The sequence below is a fragment of the Ambystoma mexicanum genome, chromosome 13 (genome assembly GCF_040938575.1).
Source record: "Ambystoma mexicanum isolate Mex_15411 chromosome 13, UKY_AmexF1_1, whole genome shotgun sequence".
NCBI lineage: Eukaryota > Metazoa > Chordata > Amphibia > Caudata > Ambystomatidae > Ambystoma > Ambystoma mexicanum.
In genome coordinates, this window is record NC_090938.1 from 447,408,224 (window position 1) to 447,433,714 (window position 25,491).

General features: G+C 40.2%; 1 protein-coding gene across 1 annotated transcript; it reads left to right on the forward strand.

The window, feature by feature from the left end:
- The first annotated feature begins 10,286 nt into the window (after positions 1-10,286).
- Positions 10,287-11,129, forward strand: LOC138520429 (RNA-binding protein NOB1-like). The gene has a single exon (XM_069632825.1). It carries the CDS (start codon positions 10,302-10,304, stop codon positions 11,127-11,129), a length of 828 nt encoding a protein of 275 aa, XP_069488926.1. The 5' UTR covers positions 10,287-10,301.
- Positions 11,130-25,491: the final 14,362 nt, after the last annotated feature.

Sequence of the window (25,491 nt, forward strand, 5' to 3'; positions counted from 1 at the left end):
GGAATTTTTTGAGCCCTTTCTTGGTGTTCGAAATGTTCGGGGACAGCACGGATGTTCACGGACCTCTTAATTGTTTGCGGTGCTTCCCTGTCATAACCATTGCACTTTTCAATGGGAGGAAGTGGTGGCTCAGAAAAGAGCAGTTTTTGGGTGTTTTTTTGTGTTTCGAAAACTTCAAATGGTCAAAACCTACTGCAAAATGGATTGCTGTAATTCCAAAAAAGGTTGCAATGCATTTTGTATATATCGCCAAAAAATCTGATTGCTGCCATAAGTAAGATGTACTCCATCTCTGCGAAAAATGTGTATACTACTAAACATAATGTTTTCGCTGTGAAAAGAGGACATACCAACATCTCTCAAAAAGGCACAGTCAGCCTTGTTAACATTGCACCTTGCTTTCTCCATTTGTGGACCAAATGAAGATGAACGCAGCCACATTTGTCTCTGCGCAATACGGGAAAAAATTACTCTGGAGTTTGGATACATGTCTATGACTTTCCCAAGTCCTTCTTTCATTGCAAATTGCAAAGAGATTCCAGACACATGTCCTAAACTGTTCCCTCCACAATGAATAATAATAATGTCTGGATGACACTGTGTCGCCAAAGTAGCACAAAGAGGTACCAAATCCAGCCACTTCATTCCACGCACTCCATGCCAGTGCAGTTCCACATGAGGGAATCCAAGATGTACAGCCACTCCGCAGCGATCTGCATGCACCTCCAACCAATTTATCCACGAATCTCCCAAAATCCAGATAATCTGCTTTCTGAAACACACAGCCATAGCCATCTCCTCTCCTCTCAGGAAAAATACTTTCTAACAAACTCTCTGCTCACACATCACACCCAGTAAACCCTATTGACCAATCGCATGCTGTGCTTCGTCTCATTTGCATCCCTCTCAACCTCAAAAATCCTGCATGTAATACGTGCTGTCCGCGGACAACTGCGGGACAACCACGGTGTCCGCAGAAAAATTGTAAAATCTGAGCATGGGGAATTAAAATTGAAATAGTGTGCCCCATTTCCCCTTTGAGGTTGGCTCTGAAAAGATCCTTTTTTGGGGGTTTTTTTGCAGATGCTTCAGAAACACTGTTTATTTTGTATTTTTTGTTTCATTTTTTTCTTATTTTCCTCTGAGAATCTTCACATTAGCTTCTCCAAAGCAACCTTATGTTCCAAAGCATGACATTTCCCAAAAAAGATAAAGACATGCCATCTTCTTTAAAGTAATCACCAGAGTCAATGTTGTCATTGTTGCAAAAGAACATGCCAGCTAGTTTCATTACTGCCTGAAACAAGTTTTCTAGATCTTTAACAAAGTAGATGCGCTGACATAGCCCAAATGCAAAGCAGCACGGTGCAGGACAATCACATGTGGACTGTTAACCCTAGCCATATCTTGGCAAACTTCTACCATTGCCTGTAAATTGAAACCAGGCATAGTGCTCCACACCACCTCCACTCCTTTTACATCAAAATTGTTTCCCACATTCCTACATTTTGCAGACTGCTCCAAACCATTCACAAACATATCTCCAAGCACCATCACCCTGACTTTCTCCACCTCCTCCATCTTCACTACACACAGCTTCTCTCAATAGGAAGCAGAACCTCAACACTGATTGGCTAATCCTCAAAATACACTCCCATTTCATGCTCAGAAGCCTCGGATGTGCATGTCCTGTCTGCGAACAGCCACGCTGTCCGCCAAGCGCGTAAGTAACACGGGGAAGCCCTTCTACCCTTTCCACTTCACTCTCTGCACCATTCCCTCGTTGGGTACTGTTAAGTAGTGACACAACCATCCACCAATCACATGCAAGTCTTCTACATCTAACTCCATCATCACAATTCAGCACTTTAGATGTACTGTTGATCACTCCGAGTACAATTGCGCTGTAACTGCAAAGCACCTACAGCAACTACTAGTAAACTCTCCAACATTTCTACTTGCAGATTCATGCACACCCACATGCATGAACACAAAGTACAGGTATGAATATTTTTTGCACGGCACATCATACCTGCCAACATTCTGACCCACCTGGAAGGGACAATACCTCCGAGAATTCGGGAGACAACACTTGTGTCATAAGAATGCATTGGGCAAAGATGTATTTTCGGCGGGAGAACGTGAACAAAAATAACAATATTTTTCACTGAAAAATCAGGTATCTCCCACCGAAATCGGGAGTATTGGCATGTATCGTACATGTACATCTCTTCTATAAATGCATATAAACAGAGTAACTGCCACTTACCTTGTGCAACCTGTAAAACAAGCTTACTGTCATTTCTCCCATCTGATATGATCAAGTGTCACTTGCAAAGGTGTCTGCTCTCGAAATTTCTATTTACCCATATTATTAACTGCAATGTGCAAACTGTTATTTTCTTCATTCATTCTATCATTTCTGTAACCACTGCCACGTATTTAACACCATTACAACCATGATAGAATTTAATGCATCATAGTGCATAAGATGTACATACAATTTCCTTTCTATACATTCTGCATATTTCACATACATTCTATCATTTCAACTTCCTTTACAAATGACTATATTAGTAATCGGACACAATACACACAGCTATCTAACAAAGTGTAATTTCATGTTAAAAGATTGGAGAAATAACAGTATAATTATGGCAAAAGGCTTTCTAGTGTGTTATAAAATTACATGCAGTCAGGATGAGTACATGCATCTGTATTTCTGCAGACAGATAGCCAATATCATTTCAAAGGCTCCCAGCTGAAACAACACCACTGCCTCTACAACTGTTCTTCCAATCTAGACAGCTCTCTCATTCCAGCTGGTTGCCCATTCTGTTCTAGTTTTCACAACAGCATTCAACTATGCAGAGTTGCAGTCATATCTATCACATCATCTACAACTATGTACAGTGCTGTAAAGCAAGTCATACAACATCTCCCCCCTTCCCTTCGGCAACACAAGCACCAGGTCCTTCATTGCAACCCTTACTTTATTTCAGACTCTCCCATCTCCAAGCACCACAGAAATCAGTACTCACATTTTTGAAAAATATCCCCTAAGCAGCCCACATACCGCAATCAAAATGTTTGGTAGCATTGTAGAATTATGCTGCAGTGGTTGTGGCCAGGGCCTAGAGTCTTGGGTGCATGGCCTACGGCCTTCGGCCATGAACTCAAGACTCTAGGTTCTGGCTGCAACCACCACAGCATAAAACACCCATAGAAACAAACACCTACCAAATGACCACAACCAAAAAACATAATACATCCACCTAAAAACTATCCACTTCAATTAACATTCCAAAAAATAATTACAACCAACATAAAAACTCTTCAATACATACCCTCTTCACCCAATGCTCTTCTAACGACCCAAAACCAACATCATACTAAAGTGAAATAGCCAGTAGTGCGTCTAGTGTTAGTATGCCCGAGTGTTAGTATGTCCACGGACAACCACGTTGACCGCGGACATCGCAAACACATCTCGGCCTTCTCCCACCTAACCAAATACAGCATTTGACCAATCTCTTACTCCCCCAACATCTCCAAGCACTCAAACACACCAACACACTCCCCAAAATAGGATTTATGCTCACTTCCACCGCTTGTCCATGCATCTAGTATGGTGGGCGCATCGAAACAATTTGACGCACCACACGCCTCATCTCAGCCAATCAGACAACACATTGCGTGTCCGTGGACATGACGCAAGCTGATTATCCAATCGGTGTCCTGTCCACGGAGCGAACAGGGAAGTGTGTCCGCGGAGCGGGCATAGATATCACTCATTTTTTTGCATTAAGTTTTGTACAAAAGAACATTATGATTTGTACAAAAGCACTCTTTCGGACCAAACCGCTGCTCCTGTCGCAAATTTGGTGAAAATCTGTCCAGTGGTTTGGGCTCTAGGCGGGACAGAATTCTTTTCCCATTATGTATATGGGGAAAAAATACATTTTGGGACCCCCCTATAACTTTGTTCCCTCTTGACCAAACCTCACCAAACTTTGCAAACAAATTCAGAGTGGGCCATATACTTTATAACCCGCCCAAAAAGTGTTCTTCCTATGGGTTTAGCAACTTAACCATAACTGCACGGCCACTACTGTGGGCCGTGTAATGAACATATATATATATATATATTACATGGACGCGGTAGCGTCCATGTAGTTATGGTTAAGTTGGTGTTTCCATAGGAAGAGCACTTTTTGGGTGGCTTATAACTTCGCTCCCTCTGGACGAATCCTCACCAAACCTTGCAAAATAAGTATATGGCCCATTTGCAAAGTTTGGAGAGGTTTGGTCCAGGGGGGGGCAAAGTTATAGGGGGGTCCCAAAACTTTCGTTTTTTCCCATAGACATAATGGGAAAAAACTTTGCGCACGGCTACAGCCCGAACCGCTGGACGGATTTACACCAAATTTGCGGCAGGAGCGGCGGCTTGGTCCAGAAAGCGTGCTTTTGCAAATTTGGTGTAAATCCGTCCAAATTTGCGCCATGTCCGCGGACATGCAACGTGTTCGCTGATTGGGCGGTGTGGTGCGTGATGCGCGTCAGATTTTCTGTCGCGCCCGCCATCTTGCATTCGCCGCCGACCTCGGACAGCGCGGTGAAACTTGAATTAAAAATTGTATTTAGTGGCGTGTGTTGGTGTGTAAGAGTGTTTGGGGAGGGTGGGGGAGTATGAGATAGGTTCAATGTTGTATTTATTTTATGTGCTAGACGCTTTTGTTGTGTTCGATTTGTCTGCGGACAACACGGCTGTTCTGGAATGTTCGTAAATAAACAGAATGGATTCGGTGTGAAGTTGAAAGTGTTCTAAGAACACTTGTGGGGTCTTGGAATGTTAGCAGGGGGTGTCCTGGAAGACGTTGTGTGTATTGTTCGTTGGCAAGCTGAAAGTGTTGTAAGAACACTCGCGGTGTCCTGAAATGTTCGTACACAAAGAAAGTGGGGGTGTCTTGAGGACGCTGTCCGTATTGTCCTCTGGCAAGTTGAATGTGTTCTCGGACCTTCCTTGTGTCCGAGGACATTAAAATGGTTGCAATGCTTGAATCTATGGGTGTGATATGCTGAGGTGGTTGTGGCCAGGGTATAGAATGTTGGGTGCATGGCCATTTGGCCATGTACCCAACACTCTATGGCCTGGCCACAACCACCGCTGCATATCACAGTCATATGCCATGCACCCAAGAGTCTGTGCCCTGGCTAGAAGTATCGTAGCATATCACAGTCATATGTCATGCACCCAAGAGGCTATGCCCTGGCCACAAGTATAGCAGCATATCACACTCATAGTGGCTAAGAACACTCGTGGGGTGTTGGAATGTTCGCAGGGGGTGTCCTGGAGACGTTGTCTGTATTGTTCGTTGGCAAGCTGAAAGTGTTCTAAGAACAGTCGCGGTGTCCTGAAATGTTCGTACACAAAGAAAATGGGGGTGTCCTGAGGACGCTGTCTGTATTGTCCTCTGGCAAGTTGAATGTGTTCTAGGACCTTCCTTGTGTCCACGGACATTAAAATGGTTGCAATGCTTGAATCTATGGGTGTGGCATAGTCATATGCCATGCACCCAAGAGTCTATGCCCTGGCCAGAAGCTCTGCAGCATATCACAGTCATATGCCATGCACCCAAGAGCGTATGACCTGGCCAGAAGCACTGCAGCATATCACACTTACAAAGTTACAAAGTGGCTTATAACTTTGGGTCAAAAACAAATTTATAAGGAACAATGTTATAAGCCAGTATGGGTGTGATATGCTGCGATGTTTGTATTTATGATATTATACTTACTATTTGGTTTAGTAACGGGAGTCCATGTTTTCCTTGTTCATTTCTGTGATAAAAGAAAATAGCATGTTAGTATTAGTATTAGTATTTTATAAAGAGATATTACATTGTACAATCAACATTTTTTCTTTTTTTTACCCTCATATTTAGTCGATGACAAACGAGAGTACTGTGCAATTTGCTCAGTTTCTGTGACTGTTGCTAAAATCTTTGGGTCTGTGGGAGAAAAAAAATCCATGTTGGATTAAAAAAAACCTTTTTCTGTTATGCTACAGTTTATTTGTTTGTTTGTTTTCAGTGTTTACTTGTTGTTTCTGGCTAATGCTTTATACATTGGATTGTTCCAGTTTTTGGGAGCAGTAAGATATTAGGTATTTGTTTGGATATTGTACAGTTTTGGAGCAGTTAGATATATTATTACATTATATTATATTACAGTAGGCATATTCTAACTGTTTATTTTTTGATATAATTTTGTGGTATTGGTTTATCTGTTTGAATATTTTCTAAATTTTGGGACAGTTAGATACCAATTGGCGTATTCGAACTATCTATTTTTTGATTTGTTTGAATAGTCCTAATTTATCTGTTTAGTTGTTGTAGCATCTTTGGGCAGTTAAATAGCTTTTGGAATATTGTGACAGTTTATATTTTTTTACTACAAGTGTACTTAATGTTTAAGTGCAGTTTAGTTATCAAATTTTGCTTTTAAGAACATTAAATAAGCGTTTGTAAGATTTGCTGGTAATCTCTGCTTTAGAGTAATGGTACTATCATTACATTCAAACCATCCACATTTCTTTTTTATATATGCAGTGTAGTGTCCTGAGTTGGTTGTGGCTCCTGCGTGGTAGATGATACCTATTGTTGTGAAGGTTTTCCTACCAAGTGATATTTGATCATGTGTGAATCCAGTCAGCTTGCAGTTGTTTTTGGTACCATCTGCATTGTAACGTAGAAGCATTAGTATTACGTATTTACTATGTGTTTGTATTACTAACGTGGAGCGATTATCTGAATTGCAGGTGGAACATAATCTACCATGGTTTGCATTTTGTACAAGTTGCTGAAATGGAACGAATTCACAATTAGGTATTGATATATACGCAAAGCGCTCATTGGGGATTTGTTCTTGTGTCACATTGTTGCAGAGAGTGCATGTATGTTTCCACATGTATGAAATCTGGAAGATTTCATTTATAGCTATGTTTTTGTTTTCCAGTACTTGTAGTAAGTACATTAGAAATTCTTGTGGATCTTCCTGTGAGTTTATAGTGAATTTCACCATTCCAGCACAGTAGTCCAATTGTTGTCTTATTCCATAAACACTATACGTGTTGTCAGGATTGTTTGCTGCATTTCTGTGAAGTACTAACATTTGCAAACACAATGGGTCTGCACTGTGTAAGTAAATGTTCTCAACAATTGGTGGTAATTGAAATAGAATATTCATTGCTACATTTGCGTAGCAATTTACACCAACTATATTTGAGAGTTTAAATGGACCATGTAGTTCTGTATCTGACTGCTTTTTTTGGAGTTTGTCTTCCTTCTTTGAAGAAGTACCTGGTTTACTTTCCCAAATTGATTCTTTTTTGATTGTTGTACTTGATGAAGTTTTAGTTTCTTTTACTCTGTTTGGAGGATTTGCAGTGACATCCTGTTGCATTTCTGTTTGATTTAGTTTTCTTTTAAAACATTTTCCTTTTTGTGGAACAGGATATGTTTGTAGGTGGGGGGTGTATAGTGAACAAAGTCTATTGTATTCTAAAATGCAAGGAATATCAGCGTTTATTTTACTTGCATCAAAGTTGATTAGAAATAGACCGTCAAGTGTACGTAAGCGTGATAGTGCTACGTAGCTCATGCCTTCTTTAAAGACTAAACCAATGTCTATCATTGCTTTGTCTAAGGTAAGACCTTGTGATTTATGAATGGTGACTGCGTATGCAAGCGTTAGAGAAATTGTTCTCTGCGTACATACATGTCTTGGAAGAGAAGGAATTGAGCTGTTGAGCATCCTATTCTTTTAACTTCTGAAAGTTTGTCAAAGAGAATATTGACAAACTGAATTTTGTTGTCACGTGGGTATGTTTGAAAGCCAACAACTGTGCCCAGTGCTCCATTAACTAGTCCTTGGTCTACGTCAAGGTTACGTTTCAGCATTACTCTGCAGTTTAAGGATAATTTTAATATCTTTTCCAAGCCTGCTGTGTTTGAGATTGATTTTTCTAAACTGTTTAGTCTTGCTGTGGCTTGGTCACACATGGGTAGTGTCATTCCATGTACATCTAGTTTGTCTGTGGCGCTAATTTCCATTATTGGTTGCATTTCTTTACTTAACATGATTTCATTGAATTTGAAACAGCTTGCAAGAGTTGGCATTAAGGCCATACAATTGACATTGTTGTGGGCTAATTGTTCCATAACATCTGTAGCACATGTATTATCACCATAAAGTGCATGAATGTGCCGGGTTTTCAATATTGTTTCTGCTTCTCTAGAAAGTATACCAACTCTGAAGATGTTGGCATAAGTGAGATCTGCGGATTGGTGCATGTTTTGTGTTAATTCTCTGTATTGGAAATGTTGCCAAAGGTTGACATTTCCAATGCTGCCAACAGTTTTACGACAGAGTTTGTGTCCTAATGTTTTAAAAATAGGCTCACCTTTTACAGTTGTCAATTGAAGAAGATCTTCGAAAACAATAATGTGTTTACCTGCAAAGAGCTCTTCATAGTTTGTTTTGAGTACTTCCTGTAATCTGAGGTGAATCAAAGCCAATATTAGGTTGGACACCATGCTCACTTCATCTATTATTAGCATTTTCATTTGTTTTAATACTCTGCGTAGTTCCATTGCAGATTCTGCAGAAAGTTTGTAATAATCTAATTTGTTTTGGTGTTCTACTGGCAGGAGTAGTAATTGGTGTAAAGTGACACCACCTATGTTGTAGGTAGCTAAACCTGTGGGGGCAGTGACAATAGCTGACAGTTTGTTGTTTGTGAATTGTTGAAGGAACTTACTGATGATTTTGATTAGGAATGTTTTGCCAGAACCAGCTTCACCACTGACATACAATAGTATAGGTTTGTAATTTTGACAGGTGCATTCTTTGTTTTCATGTTGTACACCATGTGCAATTTCTTTTGTTACTTCTTGAAAAATGCTTATACACAAATAGTGAGCACGCTTTTATAGCATGAGTCCTCTTTTTTCTGGGGTCTGTTGGATGAGGACCAAATGTACAGCGGAACACAAAAGGATTTCCTACAAACTACCATTACATATCCTCACCAGGGGTTAACATAACTAGCTCTCACAACAAATCCATGTAATCACAAACCATCAATCTTTTAACAAATATAAAGAGATGGAAGGCTCAATTTTAGCAAAAATAATTCATCAGTTTATTATGTTTTCTAATAAAACAGACCATAGGGTCACATTTGTACAATTCATTATACATACATAAAAAACACAAGAAACAAAACACAGATATAAAAACCTAATCTACAATTTAAATCTTGTGATGTGTTCACCTAATATTTGGTCGTCAGACAATAGTGGTGTTAGTAGCACAGTGGGTGACTTTACAATAGCCTAAATTTATATTGCTACAGCGTCCCCACTCCTTTTGTGTCGACGTGCACAAATACGTTTCCAGCCTTGATATTTTCACACCGACTTCTCCTAAGGTTTTTGTCAATTAGTCGTGTATGTAAGGCTTTCCTCAGGACACAATATTAACAGGTACAGCTTGTTACACAGTCAAGTATACAATGTCTCGAGATATCTGCATAGCAAAATCTGTTGTCAAGCAGCCAACCTTGACGTTGATGGGTGGTTCTCCAGATCTCATGTCCTGCTGCACCTGTTTGATGTTGCCTGGAGTGATCCAACCACCTCCATCATCTTCATCATCATCCTCGCTCTCAGTGCTGGAATCACTAGTTCCTCTGGTGAGGTCATTCGTGGTTTCCTGTTGCTCCTTACATAGATCCACACTTACAACTGCACTGTGCGAGTTCAGCAATTCCTGCAGATCCTCTTCAATACTGGGGAGCGGGTTCCTCCAAAAAATAAAAAAAAATAAACGCGCCAAATTCGGGATGGTCTGTTCCAGTAATCCTTGTGCTCTTCTCCAACACTGAGGGAGAATCAGCTTTCGTCTTGGAAGGAAGGTGGAAGCCAGTCAGGTTCACTGGAGCCTCTGGATGCTGTACAGTTGAAGTAACCGTAATCTTTTTATCTGGTTCTTTCTTCAGATGATTCACACCAACATGCTCTGCCACCAGTTGGTATGCAAGAGCCAGCACCTTCAGGTCAGTGGCTGAAAGACTGGGGTAGTCTCCAGTTTTCTTTGCAAACTCGGTCACTAATTTTACATTGTCCGGAAGTGGCTCTTTGAAATGGAGTTCATATGGCAGGATAGCCAGGCGCTTTTTAGTTTCCTTGTCACGTATTTCACCAACCACATCCTTGATGGTGTAAATATTCTTGCCAATGTCCTGCAGAGTAGCACCTCTCAAAAAAGCTCCTGCGTCAGGTGTTGTGGCTGACGCAGGAGCTTTTTTGAGAGGTGCTACTCTGCAGGACATTGGCAAGAATATTTACACCATCAAGGATGTGGTTGGTGAAATACGTGACAAGGAAACTAAAAAGCGCCTGGCTATCCTGCCATATGAACTCCATTTCAAAGAGCCACTTCCGGACAATGTAAAATTAGTGACCGAGTTTGCAAAGAAAACTGGAGACTACCCCAGTCTTTCAGCCACTGACCTGAAGGTGCTGGCTCTTGCATACCAACTGGTGGCAGAGCATGTTGGTGTGAATCATCTGAAGAAAGAACCAGATAAAAAGATTACGGTTACTTCAACTGTACAGCATCCAGAGGCTCCAGTGAACCTCACTGGCTTCCACCTTCCTTCCAAGACGAAAGCTGATTCTCCCTCAGTGTTGGAGAAGAGCACAAGGATTACTGGAACAGACCATCCCGAATTTGGCGCGTTTATTTTTTGGAGGAACCCGCTCCCCAGTATTGAAGAGGATCTGCAGGAATTGCTGAACTCGCACAGTGCAGTTGTAAGTGTGGATCTATGTAAGGAGCAACAGGAAACCACGAATGACCTCACCAGAGGAACTAGTGATTCCAGCACTGAGAGCGAGGATGATGATGAAGATGATGGAGGTGGTTGGATCACTCCAGGCAACATCAAACAGGTGCAGCAGGACATGAGATCTGGAGAACCACCCATCAACGTCAAGGTTGGCTGCTTGACAACAGATTTTGCTATGCAGATATCTCGAGACATTGTATACTTGACTGTGTAACAAGCTGTACCTGTTAATATTGTGTCCTGAGGAAAGCCTTACATACACGACTAATTGACAAAAACCTTAGGAAAAGTCGGTGTGAAAATATCAAGGCTGGAAACGTATTTGTGCACGTCGACACAAAAGGAGTGGGGACGCTGTAGCAATATAAATTTAGGCTATTGTAAAGTCACCCACTGTGCTACTAACACCACTATTGTCTGACGACCAAATATTAGGTGAACACATCACAAGATTTAAATTGTAGATTAGGTTTTTATATCTGTGTTTTGTTTCTTGTGTTTTTTATGTATGTATAATGAATTGTACAAATGTGACCCTATGGTCTGTTTTATTAGAAAACATAATAAACTGATGAATTATTTTTGCTAAAATTGAGCCTTCCATCTCTTTATATTTGTTAAAAGATTGATGGTTTGTGATTACATGGATTTGTTGTGAGAGCTAGTTATGTTAACCCCTGGTGAGGATATGTAATGGTGGTTTGTTGGAAATCCTTTTGTGTTCCTTTCTTGAAAAATGCTACGTTGCTCATTGTTTAGCTTTGATTCTAGTATAGTTAAGCATCTTTATCTTCATACTGACACATGGTGTTTTGTACTTCTATCATAGCTAATTCTGCCTCATTTGTTATTAGTGGGTCTCCCAGTGGTGCTTGGCTTCCTGTGACAGATGGTTGACTACTGACAGGAGTGTCCTTATCTAGTTGGGCCTGGAGTTCTTCTTCATGTTGCTGTTCATTGTGCAACATTGTTTTGTACTGTGCAAAGTTTACATCAGTTATACTGCTTTCATTTGCTTTGAAAGCGTCTTCATATGAGTCATAGTTATCTTGTATTTCTTCTTCTTTTCTCCATGGTTTAAAGAGTTGTAGCAGGGACATGTAATATACTTCTTTATTTTGAGGAGTCTTTAATGACAATTTGATATGATTAATTAAATTTGGTTTGGTGAGTTTTACTAAGCTGCCTTCACAGTTTGTCACTTTGTATTTACGGTTTTGTTCATAAGGTTTTATATTATTTTGTATGTGTAGTTTTGGGCTATGTGGTATAGACTCATGGTTTCCAAAGTGGTACTCCTGTTTGGGTAGTATGTGTCCAATAAATTGTTTTTTAAAATGTCTTGGCTGTTGGGATCATGTTTGGCTATTGTTTCTATATCTTTGTATGATTTTAGAACTCTTTTTCTAGATTTAGCTGGACCAAGACTTAGCCATACTATATTTGCAGATTTACCATACAATGCAGTACCAGTTAATCGATCAGCTGCTTCATAGGATCCACATTCTCTATGGGACAGCATTTTTATGCCCAAACTGTATGATTTATGAGACACTGTTTTATCTGATGAAAGGTCATTCCAGAGGTCTTGGAGCTATGTCTTTTCTGATTTGGTTAAGTATGCTGTGACATATCGTGCAACTGCAGTAGAATTGTCTGCAATGTACTGCACGTCTATGTTTGTATTCCATAAGTAGGCAATGATTTCATTGTAATCATTGATATATTTTTCTTCTTCTTTTCTTTTTATGCAATATGTATTTTTAGGTGACTTACCTTTAACACTATGTCTAACTGAAGACATGAGGTTGTTCACTTGACCTGTATTTGCGACGACAATATTTGCCACATTTGTGTCTTTGGAATTGTAAAATTTTTGCATGAAGATCACTATTTGTGGATTCTGATGGAATTTCAAAAGTGACATATTTTTCAATAAACTGTAAAACAGTGGCATCACTGTCTTGACCAAATTTAGGAGCATCTTTAATCCATAAAGCATGTGGATATGTGGTGCTCCTCTGGCTTGGTATTCTTTTCTCCAAAAGAAGTGTTGCACTTCTCCAAGGGGAGGAACAGTTTTGTTACAAATAAAATGTAGCATAGCAATGAAGCGATGGTGAAAATATCGTGAAACATTAACAGGATCCTGTGAACAAAGTTCTCCAGGTGTTAGTATATCTATGTTTGTTTTGTTTTCGTTTGATATGCGTAGGAAAGCATGTAAATCTTCCCATGCATATTCTGCGCAACTTAATGTAACAAACCAAGTGGGTGGGCCAAGGTTTCTGATCATACAACATACATCTCCATGACGTCGAAACCAGTACTCTTTAGTACCACGCATATTTGCTAATAGATTTGTAAGATTTGCTTGTAAAACCTCATCTTTTTGTTGAACTTTTTGTAATAATTGTGTAGCTGTCATATTTTGAAAGTGTGATCCTGATTTTGATATGTGTGCAACTCCGTAACATAAAGTTGCTAGTTCACTTTCAAAGAGTAGGTGGAATATTTATTCCACATTTTGTCGAAATCTGGGATCTTCAGAATACATTCGTAATGAGCGATATTCTGATGCTGATATTTGAATAGGTCTATCATCGTATCTTCCTCCTTTGCCAGTAGGAAAGAGGAGAGGAAAAGCACGTGCTTCTATACTTTTTTCCCATATGCTGATTGGTGATCCTTTTGTTTGACGCATTTGGTATGTTTCCAGTGCATCTTCTATGCTGTCATTAGAGTGCAATGGATGAATTGTATAATGGTCTAAAGTGTTTGATATTGTAGCAGGATCTAGGAGCTCAAATTGACCAGCTTCTTGTGTCTGTTCAATTATTTCACTTGTATCTTGCAAGTTTTCTTCAATATTAACTTCTTTGTAATATTCATTGCTCTCTTTAAGATATTGTAGGGCTTCTCTAACTTTATGTAAATCTACCAGTTGTTGCCAAATGTTTTTGTCTTTTGTAGGTACTCCATTTAACAAGATAATTAAAGATTACTGCATTGGACGTTGCACTCCGAGAGTGTGCACATTTTCTTTTAGATCTAATGGTAAATACACTACTTTTCCACGAATACCTTTCACTAATTCAGAGGGAGGTAATTTTGCAGTTTTTGGTTGAAGGCGTATTATTGCTTGAAATGGGTGCACTGTTTGAATTATGATGCTCTCATATAAATTAAGTTGTTGAAGGGGTTTTGGTAGTGGATATAATTCCAAGTTATTTGTGATAGCACGTGAAGGAGTTTGGTTGTTGTCAAGTTTTGTAGTGCAGTAACTGCAAAGTATTATGGGGTCAGTTATTTCATATATGTTTTCTGCTATAAGGTAGAGAGCTAATTCAAACCATTTAGAATCTTCATTGTCTTCTATTTTGTATGATAGGTCTATAGTTTTTGTGCTACTGTTATATAAAGTTCTGCGGCAACATACACACACGTGGTTTGGTACTTCAGCTGAAGTACTTTCAAATTTTAGTATTTCTTTTTTGTATGTCTGTAGTGAAAGGTTGCCATGTGCAGAATTGTTACAAAGTTGGTTGACAGCTAATTCATCTTGTAAGTGGGTTTCACTTCCAAAATATTTTGTCTGGATATAGTCGATTTCTTCTAGGAGGTCTTTTGCTGTACCATGTAGAAGAATGTTATTTAAATTGGCTAGTAATAAATCAGGACTTTTAGCATAGTACCGTTTATAAACTAAATTTCTTATACTTGCATGATGTGTTGATATCCTTTTGATATCATGGAAGGGTGTTTTGCAAGTAGGTCCTGTAATGCAGGCCAAGGAATGTCCTTGTAGTCCTGTGTACTTGCGTATTGGACAAGCATCCATATTTTGCAGTAGTTTAATTTTGATTTTGTCTTTGCTTTTCACATATTGATTGAGAAATTGGCATAAAGACTTGAACATTTTTTTTGGGAATGTTACACATTGACGTGCATGGCCATTTGTACACTAGATGTTCTGATTCAGTTGAATGGAGGGGTAAATCTACGTTTTCAGGGCATATTTTTGTAAGGAGTTCTTCTTGTTCCATTATGGTATTATTAACTTTTTCATAACCTCGACCACTGCTATGTATGGCAATTGTATTTGTTTGCTTTTGTTTGTAGGCTTCTTCATTAAAGTATGGTTCTGTGGTTGTAGTGTGACTCCATTCACCTCCACAGATATTTAAGAAGTTATTTCTGTTGACATTTCGTTTATTGAGAAGTCTTTTTTGTAATTTAGTAATTAGTTTTGTTAGTGGTTTCATTCTGTTTAACACTAAAATAAATAACTTTGTTTTGAGAAGAAGTGCACTGTCTATCAACGCTTCTAAGATTACTTTCCTACGATAGGTTTGAAGTCTTGAACCTGGTTTCTCTCCTGCTTTCATAAAATTTTGAAGGACTTTGTGACAGAACATTTTGGCTAAAATATTTTTCTTGGTATGCTTACTTTGTACTATATCAAGATTTATAGAAGAAGTTTTATTTGTAGTGATAGTTGATTTTCTGTTAATAGTTTTTTGGGTTGTTTTACTTTTTGATAGAGGAGGGAAAGTGTTTGTACTAGAAACTTCTTCTGTTTCACTACATGACTGTATTAGCTGTTGTGTTTCAACTTTTTTTTTACAAATTCTGCTATAGATGGATGTTTATGTTGGAGACTTTTCTTTTCATTTGCTCTACTTCTGCGTCCCTTTCTACGGAGTTGCTTTTTGGTAGGCATTCTTTAGGGTCTGTTGAAAAAATAAAGAAGGTATGGGTTGGGGTGTTCTGCAATGCATGTGTGGTGTGTGCATGAGTGTTTGAGTAAGGTGATAAAGATGTATGTAATGGTGTGTGATTGTGCATTGGGAAGTACAACTAGTAGGGATGGCTATTCTTGAATTAATGTGTTACTAAACTGGGGTTCAGATGACAGAAAAAAGTAAGCTAGTGGTGTGGAGAAGTATAAATAGTATATCTAAAGCTATACAATTAAAACAGTTGTTTTTTCTACAACATCTAAATTCTAGCAGCTGAGTTGGGTAATTTGTGTGTCGAAAAATAGGAATTTGTGGGCCATTCTGCCAGTAAATCACTGTTTAAGACGGGGCGATTTTTGGTCAGAATGGTGCATAATCTCTATTTTTAGGCACAGAAATAGCATGAATTAAGCTTACAGTGTGAGTAATAATTCAAATATTATGGTAACATTCTACTTACTTTTTTTCTAAAATGAACAGTTTGCTTCTTAGTTGTTCTATGTAGTTCCAATTCGGCTGCTTCTTTTCAGGAGAATGGTCTTCACTGCAATTGTAAAAGAAAGAAATTAGTAATTTGGTTTGTATATAGCACTCTTTTTAATTTAGACATAGATTTTTTAAATTGAAATGCTCAGCGCCTTCCTTAAAACCATTAAAACTATTTTATGACTAACTGTAGGAAAGAAAATATCTTCACTATGGCTTGTTAAATTCATAATGTACCACTGTATACCACTATTCCTGCAACTAAGCTTTTCCACGTAATAGTGAGTCCATGTCATAGCCTGCTTTTCCACGTAATAGTGAGTGAATGTCATAGCCTGCTTGTCCTATATAAATGTAAGTAATTATATAAACTAAAAAAAGTAAAACCAAATATGTGTTTGTACAAATATTATTCTTTGAGATTTGATCATAGAGTATGCATGTAATTTTGTTTGATTATATGTAGTCTATATATTTTATTTGAAAAAGATTAGTTTAACATTATTTGCGTGTGTGTGTGTGTGTGTATGAAGAAACTAAACGGTATAAAAGTTTGTAAGTCACAGTTCATTTTAGGATAATGAAAAAATGATTGTAGATTCATTTTACACATTATACAAGGTAAAAGTCGGTTAGAAAATGTGTTCATGTACTGTATAGAAAATATGCATACCTGTAGTTTGTGTTCATGCATATGGATATGGACGAAGCTGCAAGTAGAAATCTTGGCGATTTGTCTAGTATTTCTCCTAGATCGTGCTTGCCAATGGTATGAGACTTGTAGTCCGAGAGATTCACCATACATTTGCAGTGCTGATCTATGATGATGCATTACATGTAGAGGTTGTGGATTTGATTGGTGGATGGTCATGTGATTTCTTAGCTACATCCAATGAGGGAATGGCACAGAGAGTGAAGTGGAAATGGTAGAAGGGCTGTCCATGTTACGATACGTTCGCAGACATGGCGGTAGTTCCAGGACACTGCGTATTACATCCGCGGAATTTGGGGTGGGGAGGCATTCAAATGAGATTGAATGTAGCAAGGAATTGGTCAGTAAAGTTTAGTGAGTGTGTTGTGCTAGGAGAGGTTTTCTCTCATATTCTTTTTGGTGAGAGAAGAACAGATAGCTATGGCTGAGTGTTTCAAAAAACAGATTGTGCGGATTTTGGGAGACTCGTGGATACATTGGTTGAAGGTGCATGCAGAAAGCTGTGGAGTATCTATAGATCTTGGATTCCCACATGTGGAAGTGCACTGGCATGGAGTGCGTGGAATGAAGTGGCTGGACTTGCTACCTCTCTGTGCAACTTTGAAGATAGAGGAACATCCAGACATAATTGTAATTCATTGCGGAGGGAACACTTTAGGACATGTGTCTGGAATTTCTTTGCAATTTGCAATGAAAGAAGGACTTCAGAAGACCATGGATATGTTTCCAAACTCCAAAGTAATTTTTTCACGGATTGCGCAGAGACAAATGTGGCTTCGTTCTTTCTCATGTGGTCCACAAATGGAGAAAGCAAGGCGTAATGTCAATAAAGCTGTTTGTGCTTTCCTAAGAGATTTTGTCATGTTCTCTTTTCACAATGAAAATATTATGTTTCGTAGTACATACATTTTTCGCAGAGATGGAGTCCATCTTACTTATGCTGGCAATCAGATTTTTCTGAGAAATGTACAAAATGCATTGCGACCTTTTTTAGAAATGCAGCATCTATTTTGAAGTAGGTGTTAAGTATTTATAATTTTTGACATACAAACACCTCCCAAAGGCTCTTTTCAGAGCCACCACTTCCTCCCAGAGAAAAAAGCAATGGTTACAATAGGGCAGCACCCCCATTTTTTTTATTTTTGTGAACTGTCCCCGGACTTTCAAGAAATAGAAAGGGCCCTGCATTCTTTATCGTTACTTCTATTTTTTAACTGTGAAAGGCGGCTCTGAAAAGAACCTTATTTTTTTTTTGATTTTTGTTATTTTGTATTTTTCTGTTTTTTTACACACGACACACTAGGAGAGGAGGGGAAAGGAGGGTAAAGGGGGGACACCAACCACAGGGATAAGAAAGGGCGAGCTGAGAGAGGAAGATGTAGAGTGGGTTTTATTTGGGTAGTGAGCAGGTCTTCTCGTGCTCTGAGACGATAGTCTCAAAAGCACTCCGAAGTCGCTCCCCCCTACAGAGTACTGTGTCACAGTACATACATACAACTGTGACCCTGGAAAGGTAAGGGTCATCAGAATTCTGTATGGCCTGTGAGGCAGCTTGAGGGAGACGCTGTCCCACAGAGGTGTTCCTTGTGGTGACAGGATCAGAAATGGAGGATGAAGTAGAGGCAATCAACCTACTACGCACTTCGCAAGGTACAACCTTGCGAAAGGCACCAGTGTGGAATGAGTTCAGGTGTCGCTTCATGGTCGTAGTCCCAAAGCTATACGAACCATGCCTCCCGCGACTGAGTACCATTTTGCACTCGTTGCAGGTGACACGGTTCACACGAGCCTTAGGACCATTCCCATGAACGGTAAACAACCGCCACACCCAAGACTCACGCCTAGTGCGGGTAGTAGGGATTTCCTCTACCTCATTCTCATCATCCTCTTCTTCCTCCTCTGTATCCTCACTCCTGTTCCCCTCTTCAGGCCCTTGGGGAAATGGTGGTGGTGGAGGGGGTGGGGGTGGTGCTGAGGCAGATGTAGCACCATGTGGTAATAGTCGAGCCATGGATGTCATAGGCAGTGTGCTCTGTGGAATAGTCAGAAACACAATGAGAATGCACTCTAGGGCGTTGTCTTATATAGGGGTGCTTGTGCGCAGGTCGCGGACATGCGCGCAGTCCGCAAGACAGATCGAACATCAAAAAAGGTTCAAAAAGTCACAAAAACTATGTGGAAAGTTAGGATTAGTATGTGGGATTTGTGGTATGGTGATTTTTTAATGAGAAATATTGTGGATTAATTGGAAATGTACTTTTAAACTGTTCGGGGACACGAACAGTGTCTGCATTAAGAGCACGAGATGAGCGTGGTCACGGTCACATGATTGTTTTGTGAGCATGTTCGCTAAGGTAGCGGCCGTCCACAGGTCACCCAATGTACGGACATTGTTTTGCGCATGCGTGTTGATGTTCTACGGACAGTGTTCGGGTCCTGAACTAATTAAATGTGCGTCACATGTAAAACGAACAGTTACGGACAGCCGTTTGTTCTTAGCACAGTTTAATTTATTTGCTAACAATACAGACAGACATAGCGTTTCAAGCACAGAGCCCTCTAAACGACAGGGGATCAATTCGGCGGTGATAGTGCGCGGTAGAAAACATTATGCCACTTTCAACGAACAAGTTCAACTTGAGCGGTCTTTAATGCTACGCTATTGTAATTATATTTGGTATAAAATAATCTAAAGGGTTACTTACAGTACAATTGCAATTTCCATTGTCTACGAGTAGTGCAGTCCCAAAATACAACTCTGCGTGTGCGAACGATCTTTCGCATAGTGATATAATATATAAAAGTGGTTTTGTTTCAGAAATTTCATCCTTATCTTCTCTTACGTTTTAGCAACACTCCTTCAAGAGAAGTCTTTCATCACAATCTCTGTCTGTCAAGGTCAAAACACAATACAACCTTATAGTCCGCTTCGTGAGCCTCTCCGGGGCCTGAGAAAAAAATGGAAGCAGCTGACCTTCACTGTGAACGAGCATAAATTCTTACTTTGCAACATTCTGTGTAAAGCCATCTGTGAGAAGTTGGTTTTTGCACGCCATGTTTGTATATTGTTTGCGTGATATTAAAAAAAGGTTGTTTAAGGGACGTTATGGTTCTAAGCACAGCCGAAAGACCCCTGAAAATCGCAAGTTATGGTAAGCTATGAAAAATAACTCGCGCCACCACCGTGCACTGCTAAGACTAACACCCAGGACATCAAAGATGACATTGCAAATGTCATTGATGAAATCACTGATGACATCACATGTGTATGTACTTTTCACGGAATTTGTGTACTAGGGATTTTTATTAAAATGTTGCGAAAAAAGTGTCAAGGATATTGCAATAAATATCATACCGTTATCAGTGCTTTGAACGATGCATTGATATAAATAGCATTGTATTATGGGATTCTATCTAGTATACTGAGCTACTAATGGAGAAACATAGCATTGTGTGCAGAGTACAAGATGAAAGTATAATATTTGTAATGTTAATATGTTGAATAATGAAATGATAATTCTCCTGAAATGTTCGAAAATTCACAAAATGGGGGTGTTCTGAGGACGTTATTCGTATTGTGTGATTGCTTAGCTGTATGCAATGAGGGAATGGCACAGAGAGTAAAGTGGACGCCGTCCGCGGACACCGCGGCTGTTCGTGGACAGGGCATGCTACATCCAGGTTTTTCCAGGAAATCCAACATGGAAAGAAGACTGTACGGATCAGCCAATCAAATGTCGAGGTTGTGGATTTGTGTTGAAAGAGACTGTGTGTGATGAAGATGGCAGAAGTAGAGAAAGTCAGGGTGTTGGTGCTTGGAGATATGTTTCTGTATGGTTTACAACAGTACGCTGAATGCAGGCATGTTGCAAAGAACTTCGATGTGAAAGGAGTGGAGGTGGTGTGGAGCACTGTGCCTGATTGCAATGTACAGGGAATTGTACAAGTTTGTGAGGATATGGCCACGATGAACAGTCCGCATGTGGTAGTTTTGCACTATGGTGCTTTCCATTTGGGCAACGTCAGTGCCCCTACTTTGTTGGCTGATTTGGAACGCTTGGTTCAAGCCGTAATGAAGATCCTTCCAAATGCGAAAGTAATTTTTTCTGGATTACTACCTAGGGCAATATGGGACAATAGTTCAGCTTTTTGTCCTCAGCAAAACATTGCTAGGTGTGTCATCAACCGAGGCATGTGTGCCTTCATGCTTAGAGCTGGTATGTTCTTCTGTAATAATGAGAATATTGATGCCAGTAATGCTGTTAATTTTAAAGAAGATGGCATTTCTTTATCTTTTACGGGAAAATGCCTTTATATTTTGGAATGTAAGGGTTGCTTTGTAGAAGGTTATGTGAAGATTTTAGGAGTAAAGTAAGAAAAAAAACAAGAAAAAAAATACAAAATAACAGGTGTCTGTCAAGCATCTGTAAAAAAAAAAAAAAGCGGCTCTTTTCAGAGCCAACTTCAAAGGGGAAATGGGGCACACTATTTAAATTTACATTCACATCGCTCAGATTTTCGATATGCCCGCGGACATGGCGGTAGTCCGCGGACATGAAAATCACTACGAGGGGCTTAGTATGTTCTATGTTACATGTATACGAAGTCAGGGATATTATGGTTAAGTTGTGCTACTAAAAACCTATGAAATTCAGTGAAAAAACTTTGTTAAAGGGACGTTATGGTTAAGTTGCGCTATTAAAAACCTATGAAATTCAGTAAAAAAACGTTGTTAAAGGGACGTTATGGTTAAGTTGCGCTACTAAAGACCTATGAAATTCAGTGAAAAAACTTAGTTAAAGGGATGTTATGGTTCAAAGTAAAACCGAAAAACCCCTGAAATTCGGCAGTTATGGTAACATAAGCAACCATAACTCGCGCCACCGTGCACTGCTAACACTAACACCCAGGACATCAAAGATGACATCACAAATGTCATTGATGACATCACTGATGACATCACATGGCTGGCTCTCCCTTTTTATCCTTTACTGACATATCTAAGCCACATAGTTTTCTTCAGTAACAGTCAGGAAGTAAAAATTGAAAAGGTACAATATTTGTAGACTTAGGGTCAAGTCACATCATATGAAACATATACATAGCGGAAGACACAGGCTTGAAAGAGAGCAATCCTTTCTGTGCATGAAGATAATCATTAGGGTTATCAGCACTTTCTCATACTTTTATTTTTATTACTCTACCTTCCCTGTATATGCTCATATTTGTATACATTATACTCACTCTCCTTTCCTTTGGGTGCAGTCACATCATGTGATACACATACATATGGTAAGTAGCAGCTTTGAAACAGAGCAATAGTTTCTCTGCATAAAGACAATCAGTTAGGTTATGAACTCTTTCTGCTACTACTTCTGCTTTTTTGTTTACTTCACTGTCCCTGTATATACTCATATTTGTATGTGTTGTTGTCTCTTTGTGTTTTGTCTGTAATAATTATGTATTAAGTGGGTTTTATTATCTACTTATTACATGTTTCACAGTACGCAAAACTCTAATAAGAAAGCAGTTATCATTTCAGTATTCAACATGGCAAGATTATGAATATGGCACCTTCATCGTGTATGCTGCACACACTGCCTATGTTTCTGCATGAGTAGTTTAGTATACTGGATAGAACTTCATAATAGAATGCTATTTATATCAATGCATTGCTTAATGCACTAATTAGCTCATGATATTTATCCCAATGATCCTTGACAGTTTTTGGTCAGCATTATAAGAATCCCTTGTACAGAGTTTTTATGAAAAGTAAATGCACATGTGATGTCATCAGTGATGTCTTCAATGACATTTGTGATGTCATCTTTAATGTCCTGTGTGTTAGTGTTAGCAGTGCACGGTGGCGCGAGTTATGGTTGCTTATGTTACCATAACTGCTGAATTTCAGGGGTTTTTCGGTTTTACTTTGAACCTTAACGTCCCTTTAACAAAGTTTTTTCACTGAATTTCATAGGTTTTTAGTAGCGCAACTTAACCAAATCATCCCTTTAACAAAGTTGTTTTACTGAATATATATATATGAGAATAACAGTTACTTACACAAATCCCAAATATTAAACAAAACATACCCAATAAACACACTCCTATACCCTTACTCAACACTCCCCTACTCTCATATGTTCACACCTCCCATTTACATCAATCACCCCAAAACAACATTTAATGGCCTTCTCCACAGGCCCTCCCACTTATTCTTATCAAACTCACTGACCGTCTCCACACTCACTGGCCCCCTCACACAGGCCCACCCACTTATTCTTTATCAAAGTTAATGGCCTTTTCCACAGGCCCCCACAATTCTAACTACCTGCTACTCTATTGTTAATATACAGTTACCTGGCCCCTCCTCCTCCTCCGGCCAGTGAGCTACTTCAACAATCCACGAAGCACTACCATTTATAGCAACACTCTTGCACTGCACCTTCCGCCTTGGCCAACACAATATACCACAACATTTCTAATTTACTGCCTGCACACCACACCAAAAGAAACAGGGCTTAACTTCTCTCAATCCCCATAAAGAATGGCACAACTATACTATGTGCCTGCTGGGCCTAGAGACCCAAGCTACTCCTCACTGATGAGCCCCAACAAGGGTGAAACATGTTTGGGGATGCTTGTGGTCTCGTGCTGAAGGGATGTGACCTAGCAGTTCGGGCTGGACTTCCCCTTTTGGGGTGGGGCCAAGCCTGATTTGCATATGGTCTTTCCCCTTCTGTAATGGCTTGGCAGGCGAAGAACGATGGTCTGGAGGGTTGCCCCGAGCAATGCCAGTGGTTAAGATTCAGTCTAAACCTTCCAGCCATCACCTCTTTGTTTTTGCTTTGTCACCCCGAGTGGGACGGGTATGCCCAGACGTGGGTCCCGTGCCTGCTGGGCCTAGAGACCCAAGCTACTCCTCACTGATGAGCCCCAACAAGGGTGAAACATGTTTGGGGATGCTTGTGGTCTCGTGCTGAAGGGATGTGACCTAGCAGTTCGGGCTGGACTTCCCCTTTTGGGGTGGGGCCAAGCCTGATTTGCATATGGTCTTTCCCCTTCTGTAATGGCTTAGCAGGCGAAGAACGATGGTCTGGAGGGATGCCCCGAGCAATGCCAGTGGTTAAGATTCAGTCTAAACCTTCCAGCCATCACCTCTTTGTTTTTGCTTTGTCACCCCGAGTGGGACGGGTATGCCCAGACTTGGGTCCCGTGCCTGCTGGGCCTAGAGACCCAAGCTACTCCTCACTGATGAGCCCCAACAAGGGTGAAACATGTTTAGGGATGCTTGTGGTCTCGTGCTGAAGGGATGTGACCTAGCAGTTCGGGCTGGACTTCCCCTTTTGGGGTGGGGCCAAGCCTGATTTGCATATGGTCTTTCCCCTTCTGTAATGGCTTGGCAGGTGAAGAACGATGGTCTAGAGGGTTGCCCCGAGCAATGCCAGTGGTTAAGATTCTGTCTAAACCTTCCAGCCATCACCTCTTTGTTTTTACAACTATACTATCACCTGCACTACGCACCACTCCCATCCAATGGAGTCTTCCACTGTCTACACACTCCTCTATTCTACTGAAGATGTGCCCGCCACACACCCTCTCCCTATTGCAGAGGTGGAACTAATATCCACGACTAGTATGGCCAATCGTTCTCCCCCTGTAGGATGCGTCTTATACATCATAAAAACCCTGCCATTTGTGCACATGCACAGCACTGCGCATCCATGAAAGGGTGCACACACATACTCTAGAGATCCTCGAGTCCTCTCGGTGCTAAGTCTTCCCCCACAGCCTGCACCTACACCTGAGTGCGGGCAGCGCTCAGGATCAGTCAGACCTTTAAAAACTCTGTGTCTGCTGGGCCTCTTCATTGGTGCACTTCGAACTGGTTGCAACCCGCCTGTCCAACACTCCCAGGAGTGCGGCAAGAATATCGTCAGCTCTCTGAGGGAACTGGGGATCTTGCTGGGACCTCCACAATGTACCAGGGAATTTCCAGTAAAAGTAGCACAGGAAAAAAAAAAAATGAGATGTCAATGCCGACCGCTAAGGCTGAACATTTTATACATAATTCGAATTTTAGTTCCATTTTTAAGACAGGTCACAGATGTCCCGCTAACGGCTTGGGAAGAGTGTTCCCTGTGGTGGCCGCAAAAAAATGTAATAATCTTCTGTTGAGTATCAGACTGGAAGCCAACTATATGGCCTTTAGGAAAAGCCTAAAAACATATATTTTCAAGTAATAAGCAGGACACTACCTCCTGAGAGGCTAGTGTAGGCTATTTCTTTCTGTCTTGTCACTATCTTTTTAGTAATTGTATTTTATGTTTTATGTTTACGCACCCCGATGCCTGCGGGCTTTCTGCGCTTTATAAACCAATAAATAAATCAAAAAAATAAATGGTGTGCCCCGTGGGCATCAACGAGGACACTGTACAATTTTGCACCCTAGGGACACTGAAACCTCTCCCCGTTGATTGGGTACTAGTCCCGCGGTCCATAACCCCTACCCCAATGCTCTGTCCCCTAGCTCCCTTCTCACACCTTTCTGACAAGTGTAGTCTGAAAAATTATACCACACCATTGCTGAAGTTTAATTAACCCTATTTAATTTAAATTTCTCACCCAGTTCTCCT

Coding starts and splice junctions, on each gene's coding strand:
- LOC138520429 (XM_069632825.1), top strand. CDS start 10,302: ATGTCCTGCAGAGTAGCACCTCTCAAAAAAGCTCCTGCGTCAGGTGTT.